Below are 13,642 nucleotides of genomic sequence, written 5' to 3'. Positions count from 1 at the left end.
AAACTTCGTAATGTGGAAATGAAAAAAGGAAGGGGTAGAAATTAATTTTTAGTGAAATCATATTGTATCAAATCAAAAAAAAATAAAGGAAATAAATTTGTAACGGTTCATAGATTGATCTTCAGAGAGAGAGAGACAGAGAGAGAGAGAGAGAGACAGAGAGAGAGAGAGACAGAGAGAGAGAGAGAGAGAGAGACAGAGAGACAGAGAGAGAGAGAGAGAGAGAGACACCTATTGAATGTCTATAAAACTAACTTTTTATGAGAGCAGATTTTCATGAAATAAATCATGAAATCATTCAACGATAAAAGCTGTTTATTTAATTGAGCGGACGGGTTCGCCCCAAGGAGAAAATTGATGCGGCGAGACCTCGTGGACATAGAGAAATGACACACACTCACTATTTTTGTGTCTATGAAACATGATTTTTTTTCTGCAATTTAAATTTTAATATACGAAAACGGTATTGAAAATTGAAACAAATATGGCGACACTACAAACTGTCAAGATCATTATTTTTTTCTCACTCTCTACTTAGTTCCTTACAATAGCAAAACATAACGTAATGGCTTGAAAGCTATTGCTCGGCAGACATAGAGGAATGACACTAACAGTTTGTATATATATGACACACATTACATAAAATTAAGATATTTTTTTTAACCCGTTTATAATTTATTTTTTTGGACAAAAGATAGCCTATGTCCATCCCCAGGATATAATCTATCTCCTTGCCAAATTTCATTACGATCCGTCCAGCCGTTCAGCCGGGAAAAGCTAACAAACAGACAGACAGACAGACAGAGTTACTTCCGCATTTATAATATTAGTAAGGATTAAAGAAAAATAGAGGGAAATAATAAAATCTTAATCATTAGCATAAAAAATTATGGATTTTATAAGGGCCAAAGTTATTCGGGCAGTAGAATATATATAGTTAACATGCTTATGAAAAAATAACTTGGAGTCTACGAAGATTCCAATAAGTTTTATTAGTGTAGTTCTGATGATCTGAGACTTCAACAAGTTATACCTTAGTTTTATCCTTGTTAAGTCTAACTTAGTTGTGTATGCACCAATTATATATTTTATTAATATCATGTTGTAATAATTATCAGTCGTTATTAGTATCAATTTATCTGTAAATTTTCAAATCGTCTGCAAAAAGGACTCCGATGGAAAAGTTTAAGACACTGGTGATGTCAATAAAGATATTAAAAAGAAGAGGGGATCAAGTTTCACCCTGAGGAACTACAGAACCAGCATTGAAGAGAGAGGAATTATTATTTATAGATTTAAAAACTTATATTTATCAAATAACTATATAAAATGGTTTTCCAGTTATCACATAAACCAAACTGGGATAACGTTTCGAGTAATAAAGAGTGGTTAACAGTGTCAAAGGCTTTGGCCAAATCGAATTAGCAGGCATCTATCTACCTGTCCTCTATTAACTACTTCTTTATATATGGGATTGATAAATGTAATTAAGTTAGTAGCTGTAGACATTCCTCTTCTGAAGCCATGTTGACTACTAGATAATCTATTACTGAGATAAAAATTTAGAAATTTGTACATGAAATTTTGAACCATTTTTATGGATAGGTGTTGCAATGCTCCTCCAAGCACCTGGGACGAACTAGAAGCTATCGAGTTAGTAGTTAAAGAATTTGCGGTAGACGATTGAGTTTTGATGTATCATTCGAAGTAGAGCTTGCAATTTGGTCTGGGTGAAGTTTTCCATAATAAGGGCTTACTAAGCAACAACTACGCCAGAAGACGATGTTGATTCATTCAAAATCTTCTTCTAGTACAGAGAGAGACATGGAACGAGATGTATGAATGAGTCATGTTTTGTTCGAAGTTTTGTAATTTTCACTTGAGACATAAAGTAAAAGTAAACTGAATAGGGGTTTCCCCCCTTTTGGTTTGTTAACCCAGCGCTCTTAGCTTTCGCCCTACCGCCCTGGGGCCCCCACGGGCGTGGATGCGGATCACGCCGCATACGCAACCAGGAAGAGCGTTAGAGCTTTTGGCTATGCAAAGGGACTGAGGCTACCCATCTCAGTTTATGCACCACCTCCGGCCCCCTACTCCACTCAGCTAACCAGAAAGTTGGATGCTCCCTTGCCCTTTGGAGTATCACTTCTGGCGCCTACCCCGGTCTCCCGCCTCACACTGGGACTCCTCAATCACCCAGCGAACCCGCGGTCCGGTGGAGGTCTACCCAACCTCTTCCAGCTGTCCAGGCTGGTTACCGGAGCTGTCCTCGTCGCTCACAACGTCGGTACTTCAATGGGCTAGGGAACCCTGATACCTGCCCCTAAAGCACTCGGGGCACCACTCCCAAGTACGAGTCCTACCTCACCAAGAATCCTGGGCCATAAGAAAACCTCAGCGGGGAACCATTCAAACATGATGGATTCTTCCCGTACTACGACCAACTTTTGGTCTCGTCGGCAGACTGTTCGCCGGTAGTTTGACCAGACCACCGCGCTTCAGAGTGCAGCCACGAGGCGTCCTCGTCGCCTCGGAAAGCCCTCCGACCCGCCGTACCTCGGCCCGGCGGGTTTACAGCCGATTAAGGCCCGGATGCAACTGCACCCCTCCGACGACGACCGCCATCAACCCCAGCTGGAAAATGGCCATCACAGTGCCCAGGACATGTTAAGTTCGTTGGAAATGTAGTCTGTGATCTCATTCTCAATAACCGTAGGGTCGAACCTGGTAACAAGAGGGCTTTCGTCCTTTTATAGATTGGTTTGGAGATAGTTTTTAACGTAAAAGTATTTCTAATACCTACTTTCAATGGTGTTTTCTTTCGGTTCAAATCGCGTTTGGTATCTGCATTCCCGGTGAGACTAGACTTACGCTGTGGCACAGGATGAGAGTTGCGCAAGGTCATGCCTTCCAGCAGAACACACTGAGTTGTAACTGGGTCAGGCGGCGAGCGGTTACCAGGCTTACTCAGTGTTTCAACGTCAGATCTCTTGTTGGTAGAATTTTTTTTTTAAGTGCTTGAGTATACCGCCACTCATGGAATTTAAGCGTTGCTTAATTTGAAACAGCTCATGCTTTATCTCAGATGTTTCAGATTTAGAATCGATCAATAATTTTTCAAGATCAAATTTCCATTCTTCAAATCTTCAATTTTATTACAAAAAGATTTAACTAAGTTGATTAGTTCTTCATTATTATGTGATTCTGACTTAGGCGCAACGTGTGGAGATTTATCCACGTTACCTGTATCTTGAGAGATCGTTTTCTTATTGGGAGAACGAAACATAGTCAGATACGCGTCTTGAGTAAAATCAGAAATGAAATCATCATTCGGGGGTACTGGAAATCTCACAAAATCTTGTAGATCTAGCAGTGAAGAGTTAATTGTGAAAGATATAATTATCCCGAAAGGCAGGTGACGAACATACACATAGCAAAACAAGAGAGCGCGCGCGTAGTCGGCCGCTACTATATATTTACATAAAATTAATACAATAGCCAGGAGAAAGGCCTGCGGTAAACCGCGTGCAGAGGATACGTGGTGCAGCAGTGGGAAGGAGGGGGGGGGGGGGGGGGGACCGCTCATGGAAAACAAACATCACAACGATGCAAATATCCATGCTCTTGAGACATGGTGAAGGAGAAAGGATGAAAATATTCGGGAAGAGTATCAAGGGAAGTAAATGCTTCGCTAGTACCTCAAAAATTAAAATAATTAGAATTTTCCATGTTCCGAAAAATTGGGAGCTATAATTTCCCCCCCCCCCCCCCCCTCAAAACAAATAGAGGTTGGGCATTGCCCACAAATGCCGTGGGAGTACCTCAAAATGAACGGAAATAAAATGTTCTGCGTTCCGAAAATTTTGGGGCTTCAACAATCTTTCTCCCCCCCCCCCCCCCCCTGGGCTTGTCGAAATGCCTCGGGAGTCCGTCAAAATTAATGTACATCGATTTATTTGTGTTACAAATAATCTGGGTTTAAACCTCCCTCCCGCCAGGATCTGTTAAGATCTCAAAAGCCTTGGGCTTAGGGGGAGGAGGTGATATGGTAGTGTTCAAATGCCTCAAGAGTACATCAAAATGAACAAAGATATTTTCTTGATCCCAAAAAACTGATTCTTCCACCATCTGGTTGGGGGCGGGGAGGGAAGGAAGTTGTCAACATTATTCCTAAGTCCTGGGCTTATGGTATATTGTTTATACCATAAGACAGTGAGCCATTAATGTTCCCAACCAATCGTCGAAAAATATTCTATGTCCTTTATTTTCTAACATCAAATCTTACCCCTCTGGTTAAGATATCTACCCTGTGAGGAGGGGGGCGGGGAATTGGGAGAGTAAGAATGGTAGATGTGTTTAAAGCTTGGGCGTTAACGTTTTGACAGCCCTTGAAAAGTTTGCTTTTTATGTCGAAAAATTCAGTTCTTGATTTAAGAAATCAAAATATGACGAACAAAGCATGCATTCATGATAGTTAATACTTCAGTGGTTAAATGATTACAGAATAATTTCACAAATCATCAACAGGAGAATAACATTTTATAGACTTCTTAACACTAATTTCAGTATCTGGTATCCATAATGACAAAAGAGAGAGTCAGTTAGTTAGTTTGTCGTTCGCGTAGCATAGAAGTGAAAAGGTCTTCAGCCTCCAGGCAGGTTCCACATGCACATCAGAGCAATTTTTTTTAATTAAATTTAGTTTTTAATTAATAATTTTTTTTAGCTATTGTAGCCTTATTTTGTTACAATTGTATAATTTTATTTTGACAAATATTTTATTATTACTTTCCTTACTGCAGTTATGTGTGGTCATTAACACTGTGGTTTCAATTTAATTTTGGAAAGAAATTATTTGCATTTTTTTTTTAATAGCTAACATAGGTACACAGGTTCATCACAGGTATAGAGCAGCACTAAGAAATGATTTTTGCACCCTTTCATGTATAATGAGCAGTGCAAGAGTGTTCTGCCCTTAGACTTCCATTGCAAAGCTGACGCACATCAGCTAGTAGGAAATAAAAGATTATAGCTAATATTTAATCTTATAATGTAACCTTAAATGCAAAACAAATTATTATTTTAATCTATTTTTACTTTTCAATAAAAAAAATTCTTCTTTGTTTAGTTGTTAATTTCTTTATTTAAATTTTTATATGGATACATTCTTTGTGGAATTTAGTTCTATAACATCTAATAAAATCATTCACACCAAAAAAAAGTAGGTATGTTCAATTTGTCCTCTAATCATCAAAATTATATCTTCATAAAGGGTTATTTGGAAAACAAAAGTTTTGATTAATTTTATTTTACATAAGTATAAAATAATTAACTTCATTTCAAAATTTTTGTACAGTTATTAAAAATATACATTATTTTATTGTACATACAACTTAATCTGGCAGTGAATGAATTAATTTATGTTTAAGTTTAGAATGTTTTATATAACCAGTTGTAGATCAGCCAGAAAATCCATTCTTTTTCTTATGAAAAATGCAACATTCTCAATGTTTTGTATTGTTGAGGTTTAAAGACATATTCCAATATTATGTATACAGAGTGTCAAATAACAATACACAAAGTTCTGTAGTAGTTATATATATATGTAATATATGTATATAGTTATATTATTTATATATATATAATTAATGAATGTTTGTATGTCTTTTCAACGTTCCTAAATCATTCATCCGATTGCGATGAAACTTTCTACAACTGACCTTTGAAACACAAGGAACAGCAATGTCGATGTGAGATTTTGATAAAGTTAATCATTTAAGCAGAATTTAATTATTCTCTATGATATTTTGCCATTTCATTGTTAACGTATCGTGAAATTTTGCACACTTGAACTTTGAAACACGAGGAAGGTTACTGTCTAGGTGAGGTAACATACAATAAGTGGCGCGCGAATCGTTTCACCAAATGGTGCATTAAAAATAGTTTAGTGGCAGTTTGTGTGTTTTTAGTGTATGAGTGTGGATGCATTGCAGAATTGAAATGAATAGAATAGAAACAGTGACAAGAGAGGGGCCATTTGATTACAGGGTTTTCCAGGGCCCCATAGCCCCCCCCCCGGTATCTATTGCCAATGCATCCAAGAGCTGGCATATATTTTAGAACAATGGTACAACTGCAGCAAAATAATAGAGCTTCAAATCAACCAGGACAAAATTGTCATGGCTAACCCACATGTACATGCTGTGGAACACAAAAGCCGTTTGTGGTGACAATGCAAAGCAACTTTAAGCATAGACTTTGAAAACAAGGTTCAAGATGTAGGTCCATAGATATTTCAAGAAACCAACAGCACCTTGAAATTGCATGCCCTGGGTGAACCAAGAATATGATTTGATAATGCTGAACAGCATTCTAGCATAGTCTAAAATATTCTATTCAATATATCAATTGTCAATTAAACATTCCAAACATCACAGTGAAAATCTAAAAATGATTTAATGTTATTACACAAATTTTCTCCATAACTCTTTTCTTAAATGAGGCCACTTTCGAAACATATGTAGCATTGTAAACCACCACAAATTCAGGGATAAATGCAGAAAAACCCACAATATCTAGATCAAGCGTGTCCATAACAGCATAAAATTCAACATGTAGAATAGAATCACAAAAAAACTGGCATATTGTAGTCCATAATAGTCCCAGAGACTATTGCTGCAGTGACTGTAAACATGCCAACTCATGTGGGGAGGTGTGGAATTTAAGTTTATATGTCCATAGGACCCTCTAATGCACACAAAATGATATCCATTAATTAAAAAAAAGTAGAGCTTCTCTTACACTAGGCATGTTTTGCACAAAGTTGAGGTACATTTCACTATGAAATATAGAAGAAGAAAACTGATGTCCAAATGAGGATGCCTGTACGTTTCATGATTTGAAAACACAAAGTGGTTGTGTCATAACATTATAAATATGTGAAGAACAACTCCTAAATTCTGTTTCTACATGTAAAATACAATTTTATTTTTTGATTACTAATGTTTATAATAACAGTGGGTATAAATGATTTAGCATTATGTTTCAGTGCAAAAATTACCACATAAAAGAAATATTTTTTGCTAGTATACATGGGGTCAAACAGTAGGCAATACATTACTCACAAAGGATGTATTCTGGTCCACAGTATATGTATTCTAATGGTAGAGGTAAAAGTGAAGGAAATAGACTACTGTTTTTTTATAGATGTACTTTTTTAACATTTTGTATTTTCTAATAATTCACAACAACATTTATTTAATATTGGCCAATTTGCTGGGCACACAGACGGCAATGATGAAGCAAATTATGTTAAACATAAATTAACAAATATGGTGACCTCAGCAGTGGCCTGCATTATGGTGATAAGCATCATGATAACTCAATAGAAGCATCAACCATCAGCAATTTCTTATAGCTTACACTAGGAATTTCTTGCAGAAAGATGAGGTACATCTCACTATTGAAATACAGAGAAAGAAAACTGAGGCCCAAATGAGGATGCCTGTATTTTTCGCATCCTCCAGTGGCAAAAGAATATATTTTGAACCACATATGAGGTACTGATAAAAATTATTTTCAACAACTTGCAATAAACTTATATACTCTGAAACATTGTAAAATGATTTCTATTTAGTGTATAATCTATATTACTTAAGGTGCATGCCTACAGTATTTATTATTATTAGAGAGAAACCATAAGTTCTAAACACAATGACAGGATGCCTATCAAGTGGCCAGTCTTCATCATTTGCTTCCACCATGCACCCACGAGGCTTTCCTAAGTGATAACCTAATAATTATTTGTTGGAAAGTGTGTTACAAAGTTTAACGCAAATGCTTTGAATGATTTCCAAGATATTCAGCGGAACGTTTCAAGGCTACATCAGTATGCAAATGTCCATTTTGGCCATGCTGAAAGTCTTCGAATTAATGTCCACCAAGAGACAGATCTTCCGGAAATAGGCAATTCCATGAAGTTGGGTTATTTTACTATTCATGTGGGAATGGATTGCGAAATATAAGAGTGTTTTCCTGTAACTGTGTTTATAAAACACTTTACATTGCAATTTCGCACCAAGAAGGCAAACGACTGAACACATAAAATAACATGCTAAAAGATAGGATTTTTATACTGTGCAGTTATACACTAACCTAACGTGAACCAGTTATATGCATATTTGATTTTTAGATGTGATTCCTGCCAAGAAAACAAATTCAAGCACCATACCTCACCCTGTAACACCTTGATGGACATTGAGGCCCTTCACAAAACAAAAAAAAGTGTGTCCATGGAGTCCACATACGGCAAAAGTGAAACTGCTTGCTTATTATATTACATATTACGTATAGGAAATATAATTCTCTTTGGCTGAGGTTGCAGATAAAAAAATATATATGCAAGTATGCAAGTGTACATCACTATTACTACCTTAATATATGAAATATTGCATCAGTATAAGTTATTATATCTCGTTAAGAGTAATACCAAAAACTACCTATTGTCTAAACAAAGTTTTGATACGACCAACCAAAACTGCAAGGGATGGAAAAAACTGCAGTCCTCTCCTCTACCGGTTTCCCCACCACGTACCTAACTAATCCCTTTATGCGATCAGAATTTTTGTAACGCTCAAAAATTGTAGCCCCCTCAGCAAAGAAGTTTTGCTTCAAAAATGTATTTATTCCACCAGTCGTAGCAACACACCTAGATCTAGTTTATTACAGAAAAAGGTAGCACAGTGATATGACAATGGACTCATATTCCAAAGGATGCAGGTTCGAAACCTGCTTAAGGCATCTTGACTCAATTTTCATTGGTTTTGCGAAATCACTCTAGGTAAGGGGCGGGATGGTGCCCTTATATAGGCCAGGGTGGTCTCTTTTAAAACAGTAAGGTAAAATTACAAAAAATAAATGTAATGCATATCTGAAAGGTTTATTTAGTACCAACAACGCATATCCCCTATTTTCTCCGTTTTCCTTGTTTTTTGTACATCGAACTGAGGATAAAATCAGTAAAATCACAGTTATAATAAAAAATTAAAAAAATATTCTACTTATTGGTTCCTTGCTGGTATCACAGGCCGCTACTCAAGACTTGGACGTCCAAATATGGCCTGCTGGGAATGTGTTGGCTACCATTACTATAGACCATGGCTGATTTCTTCCCCAAACATCTCTGAACTGAGTCGTTGTGTGTTAAAGTCTCTAATGACGCTGTTGTCGAGAAGACGCAAAGCCCAACCAAAAAAAAACCTTGTTTGTTAAAACGAGCTGTTAACTTACAAGATAAAAAATTATATGGTTTACAAAATGATTACAATTGTTACAAAATTAAAATATATGCATGCTCTACTAAAGTAACATGGAATTTCACTGAGTTTTAAATCCCCATCACGTGTTTATTTCCCTACAACTTTTAAACATAACAAAGTTCAGGTGCTGAAAAGATGCTAGGTAAATCAGATATGGGGGGCAGCATACCTTGGGAGGCAGCACGGCTGTGCAACCTAGCAGCAACTGAGCGAACCAATTCAACATTGTCATTTGGCTTGGTAGCAAACATCCTCAGCTTCTCAAGCAGAGCGTCATTGAGTGTATCTTCTGTCATGGTTAGGCGATGCTCGTAGGATGTTTCTGTAATGGTGAAAATATACATTCCAGATTGCAACTGCAGAAATGTTTGAACAAAACCTAATGGTATTACCTCAAGAGTAGCAGCATTGAAGAAATAAAACAAATAGTAGGTAAAATGAAAGATTGGTTAGGTTAGGTCAGGTACATTACCATTACATAAAATCATTGTAAAAATATTTAACTCTTAAATGATACATATTATAAATTTAACTGGCCTAATCTACCCAACCTTTCAATTTAATTACAATCTACCTTATTTCCCACAAGCTGCGACACTCAAGTATACCATAAACATTAATTTTCTTTTCAGCATAACTATCTTAGCCGCTGAAAGCCATGAAAGGTTTTTTTACTGAACCTAACTTATAATTTATATGAAAGCCAAGTAACTACTTAAAAGTGCATTACAGCTACCCTTGTAATTTATTTGCTGCTATGAATGAATTAGGGCTTAAACATCAGTTTTACATTATGGTTATTAAATTTTCTTCTCATTCTATTATTTAAGGGCTATACCTGTAGATTTAACAATAGCTCTATTATAAAATACCCAAATTATGAAGCTAAAAACTATTTTTTTTAAAAAAAACTCTCACATCGAAAAACTAGGTACTTATACTAAAATATATCTATGTCACTATCAGAGTAAGAGGATCTGTGTTCAAATCCCAGGTTGTTCATACTGATATTGAGTATAGCATGGTTTCCATAATCCTGATTTTGGGTACAACATGGTTTCCTTAAGTAACTCCACACAAATGCTTGGATGGTTCCATCCCCCAATTTTCCTGATTTTGGGTTGTTTATGTTTTTCCATGTACATCAACTTCACTGACCCATAAACTCTTATCTTAGAGTCCCACATACCATAAACCAGAACTATGAACATACACGCTTAACACAGCAAGTCCTCGATGGAAAAAAAACTATTGCTATTATTAAAAAGGAAATATTATCAACACACGCATATTTTTAATATCTTTCAAAATAACCAGACTTAAAAATATTTCTTTCTACATAAAAACCAGTACATCAAAATGAAAAATATTAATTCAATCAAAAGAATTTGGATTTACTCAAGGTGAAGCAGTGTTTATTGGAGGCAAGGGTAATTGTTCCGTATCCAAGTTTATCCCTTGATCCTGATGGCATTATCTTGTAAATATTGATCTGTGGTACATGATACAAGCTGTTTTAATTATGTAAGTTGAAAGATCCTGCATATAAAGAAAAATTGTTATATAACAATGAATTATGATCTTTAGTTGAATAAAAAAAAATTATTTTGTATTCAACTTATAATCATAATTCATTGTTATATCACAAGGTTTTGTTATGTGCAGGATTTTTGACGTACTAAATTACAACAGCAACCATCATATAAGTACCACCGGATCAATATTTACAAAATCATGCCATCAGGAATAAGAGATATGTAAACTTGGAAACGTGATATGGAACTTTTACCGAGGCAATTATATGCATGTTGGCATAGTAGTGAAAATTAAACTCAAGCTATAAATTTTCTTTTATGATATATAATTATGTTCATTTGACAAAACCCTATCAATCTAATCTCCCATGTATTTAATTCTAAAAATTTAAGTAACTTAAAAGGTAAACAACTTTCTTCCATGAATAAAGGATGTAACTAAACAATTATTTCTTTCTGTCTAACCTTCCTACCTTTGCAAAAAAAATAATAAAAATTAAAAAGCCAGTAATACAAAGTTATGAATCAGTTTCATATAAACAAATACAGCAACCATCATAAGTCCCAGTATGCTACAATTTTCATCCTGGTGTTAAATGCAGTAAATAGCAATTTTATTTTTTAAATTATAGCACATATAGCAACAAGTCTTATAAATATACCTGGCTTTTCTTTTGTCATACAATTACTAGTGATACAAAATAGGTAGGCCAGGCTTAAATACTGCATTGCCACATCCAAACAGAAATAATGTTAAATTTTCACTCAAAAAATTAATCTTAATAAAATTAACAATAAATACTTAATGCAATAAAATTCACTCTGAGCATTTTAAATATAAACGTGTTTGAGTTAAAAAGCCATTGTCGCCACACTGGTACTTCCATTTTAGAAAATGTAACAAAAATTTTTATATAAGTAGGTACCTGGACACACGAAAATTTCTAGTTTTGAAATTACGCTGAAAAAATATTTACAACTTAACTGAACGCAATATACAATTATATTAAACTAACCACGAATATCGTTGAGCAAATTAAAATTATAACAAAAATAATACTTCCAAGAATTATTACTCGCCATGAAAACTGACAACGAAGAACATATCTGCAAAATATGAAATTTAAAAGTTTTTTAACCTACCTCAAATTAGATAATTAAGGCACAAGAGCCTACCAAATACTGCATGAATTTCAAACTACAATATTTACATGTTTAATTTCCCGCTCTGACTGTCACTGACAGGTTAATAGAAAAGGACAACAAAATTTAAAAAGTAGAACAACTGAAGGTAGAAAACTACTTTCCGAAATTCATTCAAGAACAAAGTGATACTTTTTGTTTTTTTGGCAATTTGAAAATCTAACCCCATGGTTTACCTAAAGATAATTTATCATGAAATAGAAGAAATTATTTCACTAAACATAAAATTTTAAACTCATCTATACTTTATTGAAATTTTACAAAATATCACATTTATAATATGTAAAAATGACATAGTCACAACTTTCTAAACATCTTATTTTCTAAATTATCTCAACTTTAATGATGCTGTATTTCCAGCGGCTTTAAAGCCAGTCCTCAACGCACCAGTATCAGTTCCCACTGGCGGAAGACACCCTACCATCCAGCCCGCACGGATAAAAGACACAATAATGAAAAACCTCAAATAACTTAAAGATACAGTATTGTTTGATATTAATTCTTTTTGCGGCCTTTATCAACCATATCCCATGGTCCTGCACTCGTAAGCCGGGGTAAGCCTAATGGGAGCTGGCAAGAATGAATTTTGATTTTATTCTGGGAGGGAGTCAGGCTAGCTCTTGGTACTAACCAATGATTTTTTGGGTCTTTGACACCAGTGTGGCCCACTAAGCTCGGTGGCTGAGGTTGAATTTGGGGTCAAAATACATATGTTGTTATGTGGCCGGAGATAGCAATTAAATGGAAACAGGATATATTGAAAAATGGTATGGGTTTGTTATATAACGGTCGTCGTCGTCCGTCCGAAGGCCATAAAGACCGGCCTCCACCCACCAGTATTAAACCCCGCTAACGGAACGCAACCCAATCCCAGGTCACGTGAGTCAAGCGAGCCGACGACGTCGGTAAGTGTTTAAATAGATTACGCCCATATGCCAACTCCACCAGACAGCTCTTATGCTTCATTAATTACGGGGAGTAATTAGGTGATTTTTAATTATCAAAACAACCCTTAAGAGTGAAAGTGCGTCGTAGGGCTGCAGCGGTTTTCCCCATGGGAAACCGCAGTTAATAAACGTTCGGAACATCCCTTGCGGCCTTCCGCCAATAATTAACAACAGCATAAATCAACCTAATTAACCTCTCCGTTTTCACCAGAAAATAGCCACTGGAGTAGTCAACAAGTGACAGACAGTCTCCAGCTTGACTTTCTATTTTCAAATATTATTAATCTCAATTTTATTATGTATTATTATTATAGGCCTTCCGCCAACTAATTCAGACAGATGTCATTAAGTTACGAGGGTTCTAGAAATAATAATGTCTAATTATAATTATTAAATTGGAATAACGGCACATTAGAAAGTTCGGCACATCATGATGCTTCCCCCCCTCCCAAGCCGGCACAAAGCGGCAGTAGAGTTTTACTCACGGGCCGGGGCGGACACGTGATCCCGCGGGGAGACTTCAACTTTTGTGCTACTGATTTCTTCATACTGGTAAATATTATAATTCATTAAAACCTCTTTTCCTCTCCCCGCGTGCCCCCGTGCCCTTTTCCGGTGCAGGGCTTAACCCGGCCACGTT

At 35.9% G+C, this 13,642-nt stretch overlaps 1 protein-coding gene across 2 annotated transcripts in view; it reads right to left on the bottom strand.

Annotated features, from left to right (window-relative positions):
- Positions 1-12,151, bottom strand: part of LOC134533665 (cytosolic carboxypeptidase 1-like) — a 246,022-nt gene extending 233,871 nt beyond the window's left edge. Inside the window, exons 1-2 of one of the 2 annotated variants that reach the window (XM_063371214.1) lie at positions 11,996-12,151; positions 9,487-9,639 (exon numbers count right to left, since the gene is read on the bottom strand). In XM_063371214.1, coding sequence (XP_063227284.1) covers positions 9,487-9,613 — 127 coding nt within the window. In that variant the 5' untranslated portion in view covers positions 9,614-9,639; positions 11,996-12,151. The remainder of the gene's footprint in view (positions 1-9,486; positions 9,640-11,995) is intronic. The other variant, XM_063371222.1, reaches the window with a different exon arrangement.
- Positions 12,152-13,642: the final 1,491 nt, after the last annotated feature.

Source organism: Bacillus rossius, chromosome 1 (genome assembly GCF_032445375.1).
Source record: "Bacillus rossius redtenbacheri isolate Brsri chromosome 1, Brsri_v3, whole genome shotgun sequence".
In the NCBI taxonomy this organism is placed as follows: domain Eukaryota; kingdom Metazoa; phylum Arthropoda; class Insecta; order Phasmatodea; family Bacillidae; genus Bacillus; species Bacillus rossius.
This window is presented reverse-complemented; position numbering and strand designations above follow the sequence as displayed.